This window comes from Oncorhynchus tshawytscha, linkage group LG13 (genome assembly GCF_018296145.1).
Source record: "Oncorhynchus tshawytscha isolate Ot180627B linkage group LG13, Otsh_v2.0, whole genome shotgun sequence".
Classification (NCBI taxonomy): domain Eukaryota; kingdom Metazoa; phylum Chordata; class Actinopteri; order Salmoniformes; family Salmonidae; genus Oncorhynchus; species Oncorhynchus tshawytscha.
The window spans coordinates 63,914,392-63,933,934 of NC_056441.1; the positions used below are offsets into that span (position 1 = coordinate 63,914,392).

The following is a 19,543-nucleotide window of genomic DNA, read 5'->3' on the forward strand; positions in this document are numbered from 1 at the left end:
ATCAAAGTTTATTTGTCACGTGCGCCGAATACAACAGGTGTTGTTGACCTTACAGTGAAATGCTTACTTACAGGCTCTAACCAATAGTGCGGAGAAGAAAAAAAAAACTGTGTGTAGGTAAGTAAAGAAATGAAAGTAAATAAAAGTAAAAAGACATTTGAAAATAAGAGTAGCAAGGCTATATACAGACACCGGTTAGTCAGGCTTATTGAGGTAGTATGTACATGTAGGTATGGTTAAATTGACTATGCATATATGATGAACAGAGAGTAGCAGTAGCGTACAAAGAGGGGTTGGCGGGTGGTGGCACACAATGTAGATACCCCGGTTAGGCAATGTGCGGGAGCACTGGTTGGTCGGGCCAATTGAGGTAGTTTGAACCTGAATGTATAGTTAAAGTGACTATGCATATAAGATAAACAGAGAGTAGCAGTAGTGTAAAAGAGTGGTTAGGGGGGCACACAATGTAAATAGTCCGGGTAACCATTTGGTTACCTGTTCAGGAGTCTTAAGGTTTGGTGGTAAAAACGTTTGAGAAGCCTTTTTGTCCTAGACTTGGCCCTCCGGTACCGCTTGCCATGTGGTAGAAGAGAGAACAGTCTACGACTGGGGTGGCTGGGGTCTTTGACAATTTTCACGGTCTTCCTCTGACACACGCCTGGTGTAGAGGTCCTGGATGGCAGGCAGCTTTGCCCCAGTGATGTACTGGGCCGTAGGCACTACCTTCTGTAGTGCCTTGCGGTCGGAGGCCGAGCAATTGCCGTACCAGGCAGTGATGCAACCGGTCAGGATGCTCTTAATGTTGCAGCTGTAGAACCTTTTGAGGATCTCAGGACCCATGCCAAATCTTTTTAGTTTCCTGAGGGGGAATAGGCTTTGTCGTGCCCTCTTCACGACTGTCTTGGTGTGTTTGGACCATTCTAGTTTGTTGTTGATGTGGACACCAATGAATTTGAAGCTCTCAACCTGCTCCACTACAGCCCCGTCGATGAGAATGGGGACGTACTCGGTGCTCCTTTTCCTGTAGTCCACAATAATCTCTGTAGTCTTGGTTACGTTGAGGGATAGGTTGTTATTCTGGCACCACCCGGCCAGGTCTCTGACCTCCTCCCTATAGGCTGTCTCATCGTTGTCGGTGATCAGGCCTACCACTGGCAGAGAAACAATTCATTCAGCCTCATTTACGGCCTTTAAAAAAACATGGCTGACTTGCTTAATCAAATGTGGTTTCTACTGACAATTGAGATGTACAAACTATGGCATAAGGGAACGACAAGCAGATGAGGCAATCTGTAATTCAATTAAGACATTAATGAGCGAGCGACGATGGACATAGTCATAACTATTTGTTCAACACTTTTACAACGACAGAATTCAGAACATGGGCCGTTCTTACAGTGTACTCCCTGTACAACAAGTCAGAACCATAAGATAAGTAAAGGGGGCATATAAACATTGAAAGCTCTTACAATATTCAATGATTACATTTCTCTAAAACAGGTATATTACATAAGGTCATTTTTTGACTTTTGTGAAGGTGGCACGGTGGTCTTTTGTGGGCCATCAGTCTGGCAATCTCTGGATTTATTGTGGGAACTTGCGGGGGGGGCAGCCACTCCATTGAATAGCAGGCTCACATTAGTAGTTACTTTACAATGCATGCAGTTAGCCACTTATTCCTTCCAGACTGATTGTTGAACTTGCAATTTCCAATTTGTTGTGTAATCTTTGACCGATGAGCACGGATATGTTTTATCTATCATTTCTCTTCATATGACAAGGATTTAAAAGGATTTGCCAGTAGATTATCAACTTGATTTATGATGACTGGTAGCTAAGACTTGAAAGTAAGATGTTGACATGATCAGTACAATCAAAGCTGCTGTACATAACTTGATTTGATGTCATTTTATCTGTGGTCAATGACAATGAGCCTTCTTGGAATGGCACTTGTAATAATTATATGGCAGGACCCAAAGGGTTGAAATTGTGGATGTCTACCCTTACTAAGGACTAAAACTTGGTGATGAAGTACTGTCCCCATGAGTGACAGAACACTGAGCCAATCACGGTGTAATGCTCCCATTTTCTGCTGGCTCTCTACCACCACAGAAAGCACTGTTCTAGGCTGAAACACCTGCATTTTGGAGCTGCCTTACTCAAGAAAACAGTGTGTGTATGCAGCTTTATTAACAATTATATATATTTGTTTACATTGTTTGCAAAATGATGTGACATGTATTAATGCCAAAATAACATGCAAAACAGGCAAGCCCCCCAAAATGTGGTGTGTATGTGTAACAGTATAGCCTCGGTCTCTCTCCTCGCCTGGGCTCGATTTCACATCGGTTACATACATATAATTTTATTTTTTGCGCTACACATGTGGGGCTCAAAACAGGTGACCTGCCCTGAATGAGAGGTCACCACTGCATACACAGCAGGACTTTGACTTGATCAGTTCCTGTGTGTGAGAATCATGGGAGGTCAGTGACTTTTGATACATCATAGTTGCTTCCATTCACAAGAGGTGCCACTTAAATGATTGGTTTGGATTTATGGTACCCTTGGTCTTGGAAAACAGTTGAAAATAGCTGTCAATCCAGTAAAACCCACAAACAAGCATAAAGATACATGATTGTTAATTACCTAAGTGCAAGAGCTATGCTGTCCACAAAGTAACAGAACAGTTACTGCTCAGAGTTAAACTGAGGAAAATTACTACTCACCCAACAGCCAGCCAGTTGGCCGAGTGTCCACGACCTTGCGCCATGTGGAGAGAAAAGCGTACCATCTCTTTATATAGCAAACGTTTTAATTGCTCTTGTTTCAAGCCGCCCTGCCCAGTACCACCTTGTTTATTAATGAACCATTCCACCATGCCCTTTGTCTGACTACTTGTACCTTTATGATGGCAACTACAGCAAATGTTTGCAACACGGTCAATAAATGACATGTTTCCCTTTACATTACTTTAAACAGACATTTGTGATGACTAACACATGTATGGAGGTAAATATTTTGTATTTTATTAGGATCCCCATTAGCTGTTGCAAAAGCAGCAGCTACTCTTCCTGGGATCCACACAAAACATGAAACATTACATAATACAGAACATTAATAGACAAGAACAGCTGAAGGACAGAACTACGTTTAAAAAACAATGGCACACGTAGCCTACATATCAATGCATACACACAAACTACCTCGGTCAATGATGGCTGGTTGCTAAGGCCACTGACCCAGAGACCGGATCATAATATGAGAATGATGGCTACTTTCAAGCTCAATACTTTGTTGTTCTCGGCTGGTGATTAGCTATTAGGCTAATAATATGTTAATAATATATAAACTTGTTGTCGTGAACGGACACAGACAAATCATGGATTAGGAATCTATGAGAAAACGTGTAGTTTGTGATGAGAAAACGTGTAGTTTGTGTTGTAGCATTATGAAATGCAATGCCAGTATGTCAAGTCATTTCAAGACTCCATGTCGTGTTTTATTTGTTATTTTAGTGTATGGGAGGGAATACATGTGTGGGCGGTCTTATATTGTATGCTTTTGGCCCTGATTTGTTACCTACTATACTCAACGCCATCTTGTTGCAACTCCTCTACGTATGTGGAAGAGTTTCTACGAGGGGTATCCGATTACCTTTTTCTTCAATTTTGCTGACTGAAGTACTGGATCCTTACACTGAAAAATAAAGTACATAGCCTGTAACATTCGCTTAATTTTTGCTTGTAACATTTAGTTTCCAATACGTAGAAGAAATGAGCATCGAGACGCTTTTAGAAGCAGCCAAGTTTTTGGAATTGCAAGCCCAGCAACAACAGAAGGCACGTGGTATGTAAAGGTTACAATCAATTATCGTTTTTTTTTTTAGATGCTTTCAACATTACGATTTGAAAGGATCAAACTAATTCGTTATTTAGATGTGTCAAATCTATAAGATTATTCTCCTGGGAAAAGATAATCTGCATGCATTTTAACCTCAGTCATTTCTTTTCTTCATAATTTAACATTTGGTTCATAATGTAAGATTAAGTGCACAGTTGATTTGTATTGCCTTTGTTTGCGTTGGGGGTCGTGACTAATCAGACGTCCTTGTCTCAAATGTCTTGAGCAATTGGAGGTGTGATTTCAAATAGTAGCATATTTCAGATTGGATCATTGTGCTAAGAAGTTGGCTACAAATATATCATTTGGATGTGTGACAGGACACAATGTAGCCATGTGAATTCTACTGCATTACAAACTCGTCGATCGACGCGCCTCCTATCAAATCTTGAAACGATCGTGTTTATTTGCAGCACTGTTTCCAACTATGAGCTTTCGGCCAAACCATGTAAGTTTAACATCTAGCGACGACTTTTAAAGTCGGATAGTAACCTTCTTCATTATTTTACATTTAAATAAAAAAAACTCATCTCAGTAAAGGGCGGTGGCGACGCGAGTGCTGAAGACGTTTTTACATCATCTGACCTGACATATCATGGGATCATATGACAGATTCAGGTTTCCCTCTCGGCTCCTGTGGCGCTCAATCTTTTGAATTCCTAAAATTGCTGTATTAATACACCATTACATGTATGTGATTTCGTACATGACACTTTTTAAAACTGAAATGTAGGCTAGATAGAACATGCCTAGTAAAGAAACCTTCGGCTAATCGCTGAATGTTTTTTTGCTTGTTGCTGGTGACGTGTCCAAGTTGACCACGCCCCATCTGCAACGGGGACCGCCCCTTTCACCACGTGCATGCTTGGCACTCCTACACTCGGAGGCCCCCTCGTTCCCTCCCTGTTCTCTTCTCTCTAGTGCTGCTGCTAGATCAGTGTGGAAGAAAGTAGGGCAGTGTTTCTCCCCTTCTACTGTACTCACTCCTCTGCTATGTGCTTTGGTTATATAAGCGGAACTACACATGTTTTTATCCCCAACCTATCAAGGCCATAGAGCTAAACACAACCAGACAACATTTCAATAGATCTTTAGGAGTAAGTCAAGCAAGCAGTGCAAACATTAATCAAGTTTTTCCTGTACTTTGAAAGGGTGTATGTTGTTAGATAAGAACACGTGGTAGGTAGTCTTGAGTCAACCAATTTACCTATGAAAATAGTGTTTTAATTGACACACTAATGCAGTAACGTTATACCAGACTTGACTCTCACCTGGATTCACAAAAGTATCTTTATAAATGGCACGAGAACGAGGCTATCCTCAACTATGCCTCCGATCTTACCGGAAACCATGGAGTGGGCGTCATTCTCTCACACCTTAGGTCAATGCTTTCACATCTGATTACTCTTTGGTTGAGAACCAAAATGGTAAAAGAAACGACAACCCCTTCCTCTACCTTATTCACAGCTGTGTATTCACCAGTCATTCATTTGCAGAGAGAGGACAGGAGTTATGACCTGTGTACATAGTCAATAGTCATTAAAAGCTGGTGACTTTAATGTTTCCATAGTGTTTTACCCACTTCATACTGTAACCAAGTCGAGGCTCATCCTATATAACTACTGTTGTACACACCATTTCTATTAATATGTCTATACACACCATCATATACACTGACCAGAAATATCAACGCCACATGCAACAATTTCAAAGATTTTACTGAGTTACAGTTCATTTAAGGAAATCAGTCAATTTAAATCAATTCATTAGGCCCTTATCTATGGATTTGAAATGATTGGGAATACAGTTACCCCAGAGAGGGGCGTGGATCAGAAAACCAGTCAGTATCTGGTGTGACCACAATTTGCCTCATGCAGCAACGACACATCTCCTTCACATAGAGTTGATCAGGCAGTTTATTGTGTAATGTTGTCCCACTCCTCTTCAATGGCTGTGCGAAGTTACTGGATATTACTGGAACACACTGTCGTACACGTCGATCCAGAGCAACCTAAACATGCTCAATGGGTGACGTGTCTGAGTATGCAGGCCATGGAAGAACTGGGACATTGTAGCTAATGCATGTCCATACCATAACCCCACCACCACCATGGCGCACTCTGTTCACAACATTGAGATTGGCTAACTGCTCGCCTACACAATGCCATACACGCGATCTGCCATCTGCAAAGTACAGTTGAAACCGGGATTCATCTGTAAAAGCACACTTCTCCAGAGTGCCAGTGGGAAAATGCTCACCTTCAATGAAGTTGGTTTCGTCTCTGACCTGCAGTCAGGTCAAGACCCTGGTGAGGATGACAAGCACGCAGATGAGCTTCCCTGATATGTTTTCTGACAGTTTGAGCAGAAATTCTTCGATTGTGCAAACCCACAGTTTCATCAGCGGGCAGAGTGGCTGGTCTCAGACCGATGTGGAGGTCCTGGGCTGGTGTGGTTTCACGTAGTCTGCGCTTGAGAACAGTTGGACGTACAGCCAGATTCTCTAAAATGAAGTTAGTGGAGAAATTGACATTCAATTCTCTGGCAACAGCTCTGGTGGACATTCCTGCAGTCAGCATGCAAATTGCACACTCCATCAACCTGAGACTTCTGTGACCATTGTGCTGTGTGACACAACTGCACATTTTTCGTGACTTTTTATTGTCCCCTGCACAGGGTGCAATTGTGTAATGATCATGCTTCTTGATATGCCACACCTGTCAGGTGGATTGATTATTGGCAATGGAGAAATGCTCACTAACAGGGATGTAAACAAATTTGTGCATACAATTTGAGAGAATATTTTTGTGAGTTTTGGAAACTTCCTGGGCTCTTTTATTTTAGTTCATGAAACATGGGAGCAACACTTTACGTGTTGCGTTTTTAAAAATAATTTTGTTCCGTGTATATTTATATTCTCGGACTCTGACATTTCTCGTTCTGATATGTGTGTATTGTTAGGTATCACTGCACTGTTGGAGCTAGGAACATAAACATTTCGCTACACGTGATAACATCTGGAAAATATGCGGCAGATACAATTTGATTTAGGAGTTTTGACACCTCCATTGCCTGTTCAACAAATGACAAGCTCACAACACTCTGCACTTAAACGATGGTTTTAAGTATGTCATGGGTTTTTAAAGGACCATCCTTCTCAGATGCATGTAGAGGAGGACTTATTCCTGGCTCTGTTGTTAACTAATACTGCGTTTGACCTTTGAATCCTACCCTGGGACTGTGACTGCGCAAGGCCTAACCAATCCAGTCCTTCTGGGGTTTGGCCTAACCAATCCAGTCCTTCTGGGGTTTGGCCTAACCAATCCAGTCCTTCTGGGGTTTGGCCTAACCAATCCAGTCCTTCTGGGGTTTGGCCTAACCAATCCAGTCCTTCTGGGGTTTGGCCTAACCAATCCAGGCCTCCTGGGTTTTTATGGGTTGTTCTTGAATGTGGGAGAAGAGCACTTAATGGACTGAATCTTCTCAGGGCTGCTGAACTTTGAACTCTGACTGCACTTTGTCACTATTGAGTGTACCAGATAGGCCTGAGGTAGAGGTTAAACACTGATGACGGTGTTTACTCTGATGACAGTGCTACAGTGTGCACTAATGAATACAACCCCAGGTCTTGGACATTTACATTTTTACTAACTTAAGTAGATCTAGTTCAGGTCAGTATAAAGGCAAATAGTTTCTTTCTAGATAAGGAACAAACATACAAAGACCTCTTCTGATCAACAATTTCTAGTGTTATAAAAGGCCAACCAAAATGTAGTTTCAGTTTGAGCCGCTCTGTTTAATCTTCGTAGGCAGTATGTAGAACATCATCAACTCTTCATATCTAAGAACGAGGAGGCTTTCAATGTCACCGTGACGATGTGGCCTCTGCTGTGCTGGGGAGAGTAGAGCTGTTGCTTGTTCCTATTGCCTGGCTCTGAACAAAATATGACCAATGTCTGTGTTAACTGCAAAATCATGTTCCGTGTGTGCCTTGGCCTCTTTTGGAAGATGCACAGCCAGATAGAATTATTATGACAGACACACACACACACATACACTGTTATTTATTCTTTGAGACTTTTCGCTTTTGTCAATATCTTCGACTACATGCAGCTTCACCCTCCCTGTAATCAGGTAAATTACCACAGCTTGGGCCCAATCCACACACTGTTGTATGTCCTCAATTTATCCCACGCTTCTGAGAAGTTCTCTGAACAACCCAATTGAATCAAGTCTCCCATTGAATTGGATATGGTGGTCTAAGGAAAGGGAACATTGTGTAGCTACCGTGCTGTAATGGCCATGTTTAGCTCGGATCTGCTCAACCTCTTATCGATGTAAAGGTTGGGCTGTAAAGCTCTCTTGTGTCTGACGGGTTCTAACACCACTGTTACCATAGCAACTGGACAACCCCCTTCCCCCGCCCCCCCATAGTATCTACACATTGAAACGCATGCTGTTGGTGAGTCTCCAATCCGATTGGATGAAGAGAGGTAAGGTCGTTGCTAGAACTCAGGGATTCAACCCCCCCTCTCTTCCTTTGTCTCTCTGGCTTGTCCAGGTTGTCGTCTTTTCTCCCCCACTCTAAGACGAGAATGTGTTGAAGGAGCTAGGAAAACGCAATCGGAGCTCATTCTCAAGGACCGCACGTGGACCTAATGTTAAGAGCATCAGTACTGAAACGTTCTAACAAACAAGTTGCTTCCTAAATAACAGACAAGTTCACGGAGCATTTTGCGCTTCAATTGTTCAATGTCTTCAATCTCAGTACTGCACTAACATCAACACAATGTGTTTGTTCAGTTTTCAGTCCCAACATTGGGTTAGAGGGCTGAATAAAAGCTTTGTCTAATTGATTTGCTGCCACAATACATTTTCTGATGTGTTTCCAACTGCGTCCTGCAGCTCTCTCTCTCTCTCTGAGGGCTTTCAGTAGATGTGGAGATATCACACATGGAAGTTTCTCAGAAAAAAACTATTCTGCTTCAGCTCAAAGTTACAAATACTTCATTAAGGTATTTAGGCATACACATATTACAGTCGTTGCATATGGGTCCCCAGTAAGAAGATTAGTTTGGGGAATTACGGAAGCTTGCAATGTCCCAACAGAACATATCCCTTTTTACATGCCAGTATGACCTGGATTGGGCAAGAGGCATAAAACCTGCTTTTACTTGAACACACTGACCTTGGAATATACCCCACTTCCTCTTCAAAAAAAATGTCTCGCACTGAGCTCAGCCCAGCTTTTAGCACACATACACTGTCAGTCCTCCTGTCATACTGCAGACCTGTAAGTGTGTAAATCCACTCATAAAAAGAATAAACAGAATTTGAGTTTTGTCTTGTAGCCAGCCAGTGCCAACAAGAGCAACGTTGTATAAATAGAGGACTTTGGCTGCCTCGGAAATGGCACCTATTCACTATATAGTGCACTACTTTTGACCAGGGCCCACAGGATTCCCTCAAAGACAAGCTGCTTTAATATGTCAATTCTTGTAACTAGTCTCAAGGTTCTGGCAGGCAAGGCATTGCGGCTGCATTATACGGCTCTTATAAGCTGGCAGAGTTCCAGGAGGCAGGATGAGGTCTGGCTGCAGGTCTGGTATGAATGTATGTCAGCATTGTAAAAGCCCTATTGAGGTTTCTGGCATCATATTTAAATTCAGAACATGCAACATAAGCTGTAAACATAGTGTGCTAGCTAGGTGAATGGATGGCAGAATGCTTCCTTCCAGCTACCCTAGTGTTCCTCCCCTGTTTTTGTTTATTGATTGTAGTATTCATTGGGAGTGAACCTGGCTGTCAAACTCACTAGATGGAGATTAGTCAAATGACGCTGGAAATGTTGTCAGACGTGTTTCTGCTGGTACCTAACCTATGCTGCTTGACCTATTTGAAAACGATGTTCTCTGGTCATGGCAGAGGTTAGAGGTCATTGCTGTCAACCCAGTGGGTGGTGAAGTCTACGTTACCAGAGCTAACCTAACTGCAGTCCCAGAGCTATGGAGGAGTTTCCTTTTTTAGACGGTCAAGGTGGCGTATGGAGAAATGTTTTTTCACTTTTCAGATGTTCCTTTGTTTGTTGACAAAGCTAGTACAATCAAAATATTTATTGATAAATTGAATGAAATGCTGGTAACATTCTTGGCTCTTACGGTTGTTAACGTGCTCTAGCCTGTAACCATGCCTTCTTTCTCTCCCCACAGAGGAGAATGAGCTGAGGGAGAAGCTTCGCCTCCAACAGCTGTCTGACCACACCCACAGGCGCAATGATGTCACTTCCTACTCCCCCATCCAGATGAACCATGTGACCCGAGCAGAAGAGCCCTGCCCCCATTCGGAGCGCCGCCCCGCCCCTGTCCCGCCCCCCACTGCCACCCCCTCCATGCCCATTACTGTCATCCCTATCCCCATGATGACCTCCAACCACACAGGTCTGCCCCCCACTGTCCCAACCCCCTCCTCCACCACCCTGTCCCCCCAGACTGGGGCAGCACCCTACCTGGCCTCCCCCAGGAGGGACCCTCACTCCCCAGGGCACGACCACCAGGGACAGGGTGCACTTTTGGCTCTCTCTCCCCAGGTGAAGGCAGACCACTCCCACCACTTGCCTTTGACCCAATCTGGCAACCACAAGCAGAGTCGCCACCACCATCACCTTCCGCAGATGGTTTCCCCCCAATCTGGCAACCATAAACTGCTGCAGCAGCAGTCGCCCCAGCTGGTGCAGCCCTACCTTGGCTCCATCATCTCAGCCCCCCAGCTGCATGCCTTACTTCCCCAGCCAGGGCCCCCCCAGACACCCCGTGGGGCCCAGACCAGCCCTTTTGGAGGCCGAGGCAGCCCCCCTGACCTGGACGGGAAGAAGAGGCCTGGAGGGTAAGTGGCCAATTTTGTTATTTATAGGAGAGAGGGTTTGCACTTTGGTTAGATTTATTTTTTTCTCCTTTTGCATTTTTAGTTTTCCTTTTTTTGGTGGGGGGGGGGGCTTTTTTGTAGCAAAGAGTGTGTGTAGATGTGATTGTAAGTCACATGTTGAGTGGTAAGGTAAAAACGGTATCAGAAATCACAAACCATGAAAAGTCACTACACTGAAGGATTTTTGGAGGAAATAACTCTTGGATTATGTACTCTATAATGAGTGTCCTGATTTGGTCAATTGAGCGGTAATCAGATCCAATTAGCTGCCTGTGCATATTATACAGTATATTGTTAAAGTAAAGTAACAGAGATGATGGAGTACTTTTATATTTGTTGGTTGATTTGATTCTTGTTCAGTGAGTCTCGTCGTCTTGCCCATTCTGGACACCCAATCTTATAATGTGCTCCGATCTGTGCTTTTACAGGGCAGGGACAAGAGAAGTACATAACAAGCTTGAGAAAAACAGGTGGGTGCATCTCTCTCCCATGGTCACCTTTTATTAAACAGTGGATTGAGCTCTTTGCACAGGGCAGTTTAAGGTTATGGTGAGATTAGGTGTACACTATTATTGCCCACGTCTTTTTTCAACCGACTTGCTTGCTTGCTTCTCTGTCCTGTTCTAAGAAAAAAATGATACTCTCATTTATTCACTAATGTCTAATCTATAGATATGGCATTTGTCAGACAATAATTGGTCATATCTTGGACTTTTTTTAATGGCTTTCAATATTCTGATTGTACTTCCCTGTACTGTAGTAGTAGGGTTATAATAGCCAAAAACAGGACCAAGCAGAGGAGTTGTTGCCTTACCCCTGCCTGTATCCTTTAACACAGACATTTTACCACAAACAGAAACCTGTTCAATATGTCTCATGTTAGTAGTAATTATTTATTAGCCCTAAATGGGAAATTGGTTTGCAACATTTATTTATTTAAAGAAGCTGAATGTGTGAAATCAGACCTCATCCTCCCTCTCACTAAGACTTCTCTCTCTACCCTTCTTTCATCCCTCCATCCCTTACTCAGACGGGCTCACCTGAAGGAGTGCTTTGATACCTTGAAGAAAAACATCCCCAATGCAGATGAGAAGAAGACCTCTAACCTCAGTGTCCTGAGGAGCGCCCTCCGATATATACAGGTAAGCAAGCTAAAATAACTGTATGGTTGAGCAAAGGACTACGATGGAATTGAATTCGCTGTTGAATTAAGTGTAGATTTTCACTCTGCGTTTTCACCATTTGAATGTGTGGATTTTCCAGTTTTCTAATGTTACTTGTTTCCCTGTCATTTTTGTGTCGTATCTCGTAGGCTTTGTTTGAAGAAAGTAGAGTGTAATGATTAGTGGTTTCGACTATTTCAGCCACACCCATTTCTGACAGATGTATAAAATAGAGCACACAGCCATGCACTCTCCATAGACAAACATTGGCAGTAGAATGGCTGAACTGAAGAGCTCAGTGACTTTCAACGTGGCACCGTCATAGGATGCCACCTTTCCAACAAGTCAATTTGTCAAATTTCTGCCCTACTAGAGCTGCCCCGGTCAACTGTAAGTGCTGTTATTGTGAAGTGGAAACGCCTAGGAGCAACAACGGCTCAGCCCCGAAGTGGTAGATTACACAAGCTCACAGAACGTGACCGTTGTCTCATTTACGTGTAAAAATCGCCTGTCCTCGGTTGCAACACTCATGGTTTCAAACTGCCTCTGGAAGCAACTGTAGCTTGGCTACTCAGGAATATTCACTGTCTTCTTGATAAGCAAATCCAGTGTAGATTTGGCTTTATGTTGTAAGTTATTGTCCTGCTGAAAAGTGAATTTCTCTCCCAGTGTCTGATGTAAAGCAGGTTTTCCTCCAGTGCTTAGCTCCATTCCGTTACTTTTCATCCTGTAAAACTCCCCAGTCTTTGCTTATGCCAAGCATACACATACCATGAAGCAGTTGCTCATTGATCGGTTGTTGGCTTTGCATTTAGGCCAGGTTATTATTATTTTTTACAGTATTACTTCAGTGCCTTTTGTACACATTATTCTGTATATTTTTGTTCTTTTCACGCTGTCATTTAGGTCATTATTTTGGAGTCACTACAATGTTGTTGATCCATCCTCCGTGTTCTCCCATCACAGCCATTGAACTCAGTAGCTGTTTTAAAATCACCAATGGCCTCATGGTGACATCCCTGAGCAGTTTCCTTCCTGTCCTGCAGCTCAGTTCAAAAGGACGACTGCATATTTGATGTGTCTGGGTGGTTTAATACATCATCCAAAGCATAATTATTAACTTATATTTAATGTCCTTGATTTTGGAATGAGATATTCGACAAGCCGGTGTCCACATACTGTTGGTCATGTAATGTGCCTTTTCTTATGTGTGTGAATACTTGAACAGATTTACTGAATTAAACCCATTTTTAGCAGAATTCCTAGTGATATTTGTAACCTACTTTTATGTCATTTTTCTTTTTCAGGTACATACTTTTTACACAAACTAACCCCCCCCCCGCTGACCCTTGGTTCACTGTCTGGTGGTGTTGCTAGGAACCATCTGAGCATTGAACTTTTCTGTTGCTTCTTCATTGTCAAGTGAAGATTGCCTAGCCCTTTGTCTCCTGCTGATTGTGTGTGAACTACTGTATGCCTGATCCACCACTCCTACAGGTGGCGGCTTGTGTGGGAAAACTGTCTGGGACAAAATTGGTATAAACGGCAATTCATTTCTGATGAACTAAGATGATAACAATTCTTATTTGTTTTAGTGCCAGTAGGCTATTGGAGCTGCTTTGTATATCCTTAGCTCCTTGGTGTTCTTGGCAATGTCATTAGGTCTGGTCAGGTTAGTCCAGGTGAGGACTGGGGATGAAAGGGAGTTTCTAGCCTCTAGCAGAAGGCTAAACTGTTTGGATATGCACTTCTGCCTGGGGTATAGGAAGACCAGAGTCTCCAAAATGTACCAAGAGTTCATTAAAACCCCTTTGAAAAAGTATTACATTTTTTTATATACACTTTTATTTAGATTATTTTTATGTGATTAAAACCTTTTTAATAGACTTTTGTGGTTGAAAAGGAATGACTGTAAGTGGTTCAATGATGTGTGATACAGGCAGGTAGCATATCGAAAGCCATCTGCGAGCAGGGGACTGGTGTACAAAGGTCTTGAACAAACCTAATTTGACTCTGGAGTGATGTGATGGAGTTCCTGTTGCTATGTTCGTCAGACCAAAGGACAGGTTTCCACCAGTCTAATGACCATTGCTGATGTTTCTTGGCCCAAGCAAGTTTCTTCTTATTATTGGTGTCCTTTAGTAGTGGTTTCTTTGCAGCAATTTGACATTGAAGGCCTGATTCATGCAGTCTCCTCTGAACAGTTGATGTTGAGATGTGTCTGTTACTTGAACTCTGTAGCATTTATTTGTGCTGCAATCTGAATTTGGTAACTCTAATGAACTTATCCTTTGCAGCAGAGGTAACTCTGGGTCTTCCTTTCCTGTTGTGGAAAGCGCTTGATGGGTTTTGCGACTGCACTTGAAGAAACTTTCAAAGTTATTAATTTTCCGCACTGACTGACCTTCATGTCTTAAAGTAATGGTGGACTGTCGTTTGTCTTTGCTTATTTGAGTTGTTCCTGCCATAATATGGACTTGGCCCTATTTGGTAAAATACCATCTTCTGTATACCACCCCTACCTTGATTGGCTCAAACGCATTAAGAAGCATAGAAATTCCACAAATTAACAAGGCACACCTGTTTTAATTTAAATGCATTCCAGATGACTACCTCATGAAGCTGGTTGAGAGAATGCCAAGAGTGTGCAAAGCTTTCATCAAGGTAAAGGGTGTCTACATTGAAGAATCTCAAATATTAAATATTAACTCAGCAAAAAATGAAATGTCCTTTTTTTCAGGACCCTGTCTTTCAAAGATAATTTGTAAAAATCCAAATAACTTCACAGATCTTCATTGTAAAGGGTTTAAACACGGTTTCACATGCTTAATTAATGAACATGCACCTGTGGAACGGTCGTTAAGACACTAACAGCTTACAGATGGTAGACAATGAAGGTCACAGTTATGAAAACTTAGGACACTAAAGAGGCCTTTCTACTGACTCTGAAAAACACCAAAAGAAAGATGCCCAGGGTCCCTGCTCATCTGCATGAATGTGCCTTAGGCATGCTGCAAGGAGGCATGAGGACTGCAGGTGTGGCCAGGGCAATAAATTGCAATGTCTGTACTGTGAGATGCCTAAGACAGCACTACAGGGAGACCGGATGAACAGCTGATCATCCTCACAGTGGCAGACCACGTGTAACAACACCTGCACAGGATCGGTACTTCTGAACATCACACCTGTGGGACCGGTACAGGATGGCAACAACAGCTACCCAAGTTACACCAGGAAAGCACAATCCCTCTATCAGTGCTCAGACTGTCCGCAGTAGGCTGAGAGAGGCTGGACTGAGGGCTTGTAGGCCTGTTGTAAGGCAGGTCCTCACCAGACATCACCAGCAACAACGTCGCCTATGGGCACAAACCCACCGTCGCTGGACCAGACAGGACTGGCAAAAAGTGCTCTTCTCTGACGAGTCGCGTTTTTGTCTCACCAGGGGTGATGGTCGGATACGCGTTTTATCGTCGAAGGAACAAGCGTTACACCGAGGCCTGTACTCTGGAGCGGGATCGAGGTGGAGGATCCGTTATGGTCTGGGGCGGTGTGTCACAGCATCATCGGACTGAGCTTGTTGTCATTGCAGGCAATCTCAACGCTGTGCATTACAGGGAAGACATCCTCCTCCCTCATGTGGTATCCTTCCTGCAGGTTCCTCCAGCATGACAATGCCACCAGCCATACTGCTCGTTTTGTGCGTGATTTCCTGCAAGACAGGAATGTCAGCGTTCTGCCATGGCCAGCAAAGAGCCCGGATCTCAATCACATTGAGCACGTCTGGGACCTATTGGATCAGAGGGTGAGGACTAGGGCCATTCTCCCCAGAAATGTCTGGGAACTTGCAGTTGCCTTGGTGGAAGAGTGGGGTAACATCTCACAGCAAGAACTGGCAAATGTGCTGCAGTCCATGAGGAGGAGATGCACTGCAGTAATTAATGCAGCTGGTGGCCACACCAGATACTGACTGTTACTTTTGATTTTTATTCCCCCCCTCCTTTGTTCAGGGACACATTATTCAATTTCTGTTAGTCATATGTCTCAAATCGATCAATTTTATTGGTCACATACACGCGGTTAGCAGATGTTAATGCGAGTGTAGCGAAATGCTTGTGCTTCTAGTTCTGACCGTGCAGTAATATCTAACAATTCCACAACAACTACCTTATACACACAAGTGTAAAGGAATGAATATGTATATATGGATGAGCGCTGGCTGTGCGGCGTAGGCAAGATGCAGTAGGTGGTATAGAGTACAGTATATACATATGAGATGAGTATGTAGGATATGTAAATATTATATAAAGTTTCATTGTTTAAAGTAACTAGTGATACGTTTATTACATCCAATTTTTTTAATGATTAAAGTGACTAGAGATTTGAGTATGTTGGCAGCAGCCACTCAATGTTACTGATGGCTGTTTACCAGTCTGATGGCCTTGAGATTGAAAAACAGCTTCTGTCTCTCGGTCCCATCTTTGATGCACCTGTACTGACCTCGCCTTCTGGATGATAGCGGGGTGAACATGCAGTGGCTCGGGTGGTTGTTGTCCTTGATGATCTTTTTGGCCTTCCTGTGACATTGGGTGCTGTAGGTGTCCTGGAGGGCAGGTAGTTTGCCCCCGGTGATGCGTTGTGCAGACCTCACTACCCTTTGGAGAGCCTTACGGTTGTGGGTGGAGCAGTGCCGTACCAGGCGGTGATACAGCCCGACAGGATGCTCTCAATTGTGCATCTGTAAAAGTTTGAGGGTTTTAAGTGTTAAGCCACATTTCTTTAGCCTCCTGAGGTTGTTGGGGCGCTGTTGCGCCACCTTCACCACGCTGTCGGTGTGGAGGACCATTTCAGTTTGTCCGTGATGTGTACGCCGAGAAACTTAACTTTCCACCTTCTCCACTACTGTCCCGTCGATGTGGATGGGGGGGGTGCTCCCTTTGCTGTTTCCTGAAGTCCACTATCATCTCCTTTGTTTTGTTGATGTTGAGTGTGAGGTTATTTTCCTGACACCACACTACGAGTGCCCTCACCTCCTCCCTGGAGGCCTTCTCGTCGTTGTTGGTAATCAAGCCTACCATTGTAGCATCGTCTGCTAACATGAGAATTGAGTTTGAGGCGTGCATGGCCAACGCGGTCATGGGTGAACAGGGAGTACAGGAGAGGGCTGAGAAGGCACCCTTCTCCACCAGTGGAGTGGAGATGTTGTTTCCTACCCTCGAAGTCCAGGACCCAGTTGCACAGGGCGGAACTTGTCTGTGGAACTTGTTCAGTTTGTTTCCATTGTTGAATCTTATGTTCATACAAAAATTTACACGTTAAGTTTGCCGAAAATTAAATGCAGTTGACAGAGGACGTTTTTCTTTTTTTGGTTACTACATGATTCCATGTGTGTGATTTTCATACTTTTGATGTCTTTACTATTATTCTACAATTTTAGAATATAGTAAAAATAAAGAAAAACCATATGAGTAGGTGTGTCCGAACTTTTGACTGGTACTGTACACACACACACACACACACCCCTATCCTCTGCTGGTGAGAATCTGATCCTGTGTGTGACAGCGGTGGAGTTTTACTCCCTGGGAGGCAGGGTTAGGAGCGCGGGAAACTAGGGCAGTGTGGGTCCACAGAACTCATGTCACCCAATCTCCCTCCTCCCCCTGCCTCCCTCTAGTGTGTCGTGCTCGACTAGCAGACTGACCCAGCACCCCCACCCCTTCTCGACAGCCAAGCTGGATTTAGGGTGTATTTAAAGCACATGTACCGGCCGGGAAACAAACAACTACAGACATTTTCCACTCGTGATGTATTTGCACTGCAGGGCAGTCTCCATTTTTAGTCGTAGGAATTTAGCTTGAGCTTATTTAGTGAAGAGAAGTCAGAATTTGTTTTTTTGGATGGGGGAGATTGCGTTTATTTCCAGCTTAAATATTGCATGTTTGCTGGACCGAAATACTGGTTAAAATTTTTGAATTACTTGAATTACTTTTGAAGTTATAAGTATGTGACACAGGCCAAAATGTGTGTAGTTGCTTCATGTTTCCAGTGCTACAACACAACCACATTCTCAGGTCTTCCCTTTATTCATCAGTTTACTGTAAGTGGCTCCTTCTCAGTGCTCATATCTATGGACGTCAGACTGAGACCAGGGTTTCCTGATAGACGACCTGAGTACACACACTAGCCTATTGCGGGCCTCTCTTCTTGGTAACAGTTGAGTTGTAGAAGTCGTGCTGAGTCACGCAGTTCTCTTCCCTAATTGTTATTGGTTGAGCTCCAATAATGGTGGGTTGGGGGAGAGCGAGGGAGGAGTGAGAAGAAAAGGAGATGGATGGGTGTTTAAAAGTGCAGCGTGTGATCGCTGTCGTTCAGACATGGACAGTACGGTGCAGGACAGACACGATTCCCGCACGCGCCTCTCTCCCCGCATGCTCCTTCCTGACCCCCTCTCTTCAACCTTTTTTGTTATTTAGGCTCCTGGCAGCATAGCGGCAGTATAGTCTGCTGATATGACCAATGAGGACCAGACCAGAGAGGTTGAATAAGAGGATTTGGGCAAAGGATTACTTTTCATTTGATTCATCTTTGGGCAGTGATGCTGGCAGCCCTGTGTGTCTGTCACCTTTGTTGAACAACATGGCCTCCTGGGTAGGAGTGCTGATCTAGGATCAGTTTAGCCTTTTGGATCATAATGAATGACTTATTTTGGTCAGAAGGGACTTGATCCTAGATCAGCACTCCTACTAGGATACACTTTATGAATACAGACTCTTATCTTCAGGCCGGGTGTCTTATCAGAGCATGTCTCTTGTTTTGCACTGAGGTTAGAGTCACTGTGAGGCTACTTCTCGCCAAAAGCCACTCTGCTGAGAAGTCAAGTCACACTTCTGTTTAATTTCTTCCTCCTTTCATAGAAGTGACTGAGAGTGAGTAAGCTAGCGAGACCAAACCGAACGAGGAACTTGAATATAACGCTGCCTGCCTGCATCACGTGTTAGTGGGATTCTTGTGGTGTCTAAAACCAACACTGGTGTGTAATGTTTCAAAGATTCTGCTGCTTGCAAGCATTACTTCCGTATGCTTCCTGGTTTGATGTTTTTCTCAATACTTTATCCTACAGTAGTTTGTTGTCCTATGTGTTACGCTATATTTTTAGATTTTACGACTGTCTCTCTATCTGACCTAATTGCTGCTGTCCTGTGTGTGAGAGAGGGAGAGAGAGCGGCTGTACTCTCTGCTGCGCCATGGCTGGGACTCTTAAACGCTAACGTGCTCAGCACTGGGGCTCCTCCCTCTTCTTTCATCCCTCCCTCCATCCTGCCTCACTCTGCTCACAGGGCCACATGAGCAGAGAGCACATGGCTAGCCAGAGCTATATGATGTCACCCCGTGATGGGCCCTCCTCTTCGCCCCGCCCACAGCTCAGTGCTAGCTAGCTCCTCTCCTGGAACTGCCTGGGAGGGAGGCTTAGCCACTAACTGAAGGGAAAGAGGGAGGGTGAAAAGGGAGAGAGGGGACACGCGTAAACACCAGGCTCGTTTTAACCAACCTATTAGATT

At 43.8% G+C, this 19,543-nt stretch overlaps 1 protein-coding gene across 1 annotated transcript in view; it reads left to right on the plus strand.

Moving 5' to 3' along the window:
- Nucleotides 1–3,561: 3,561 nt before the first annotated feature.
- Nucleotides 3,562–19,543, plus strand: part of LOC112239968 (max-binding protein MNT) — a 28,870-nt gene continuing 12,888 nt past the window's right edge. Inside the window, exons 1-4 of the mRNA XM_024408341.2 lie at nucleotides 3,562–3,849; nucleotides 10,113–10,785; nucleotides 11,253–11,294; nucleotides 11,855–11,966. Coding sequence (XP_024264109.2) covers nucleotides 3,777–3,849; nucleotides 10,113–10,785; nucleotides 11,253–11,294; nucleotides 11,855–11,966 — 900 coding nt within the window. The 5' untranslated portion in view covers nucleotides 3,562–3,776. The remainder of the gene's footprint in view (nucleotides 3,850–10,112; nucleotides 10,786–11,252; nucleotides 11,295–11,854; nucleotides 11,967–19,543) is intronic.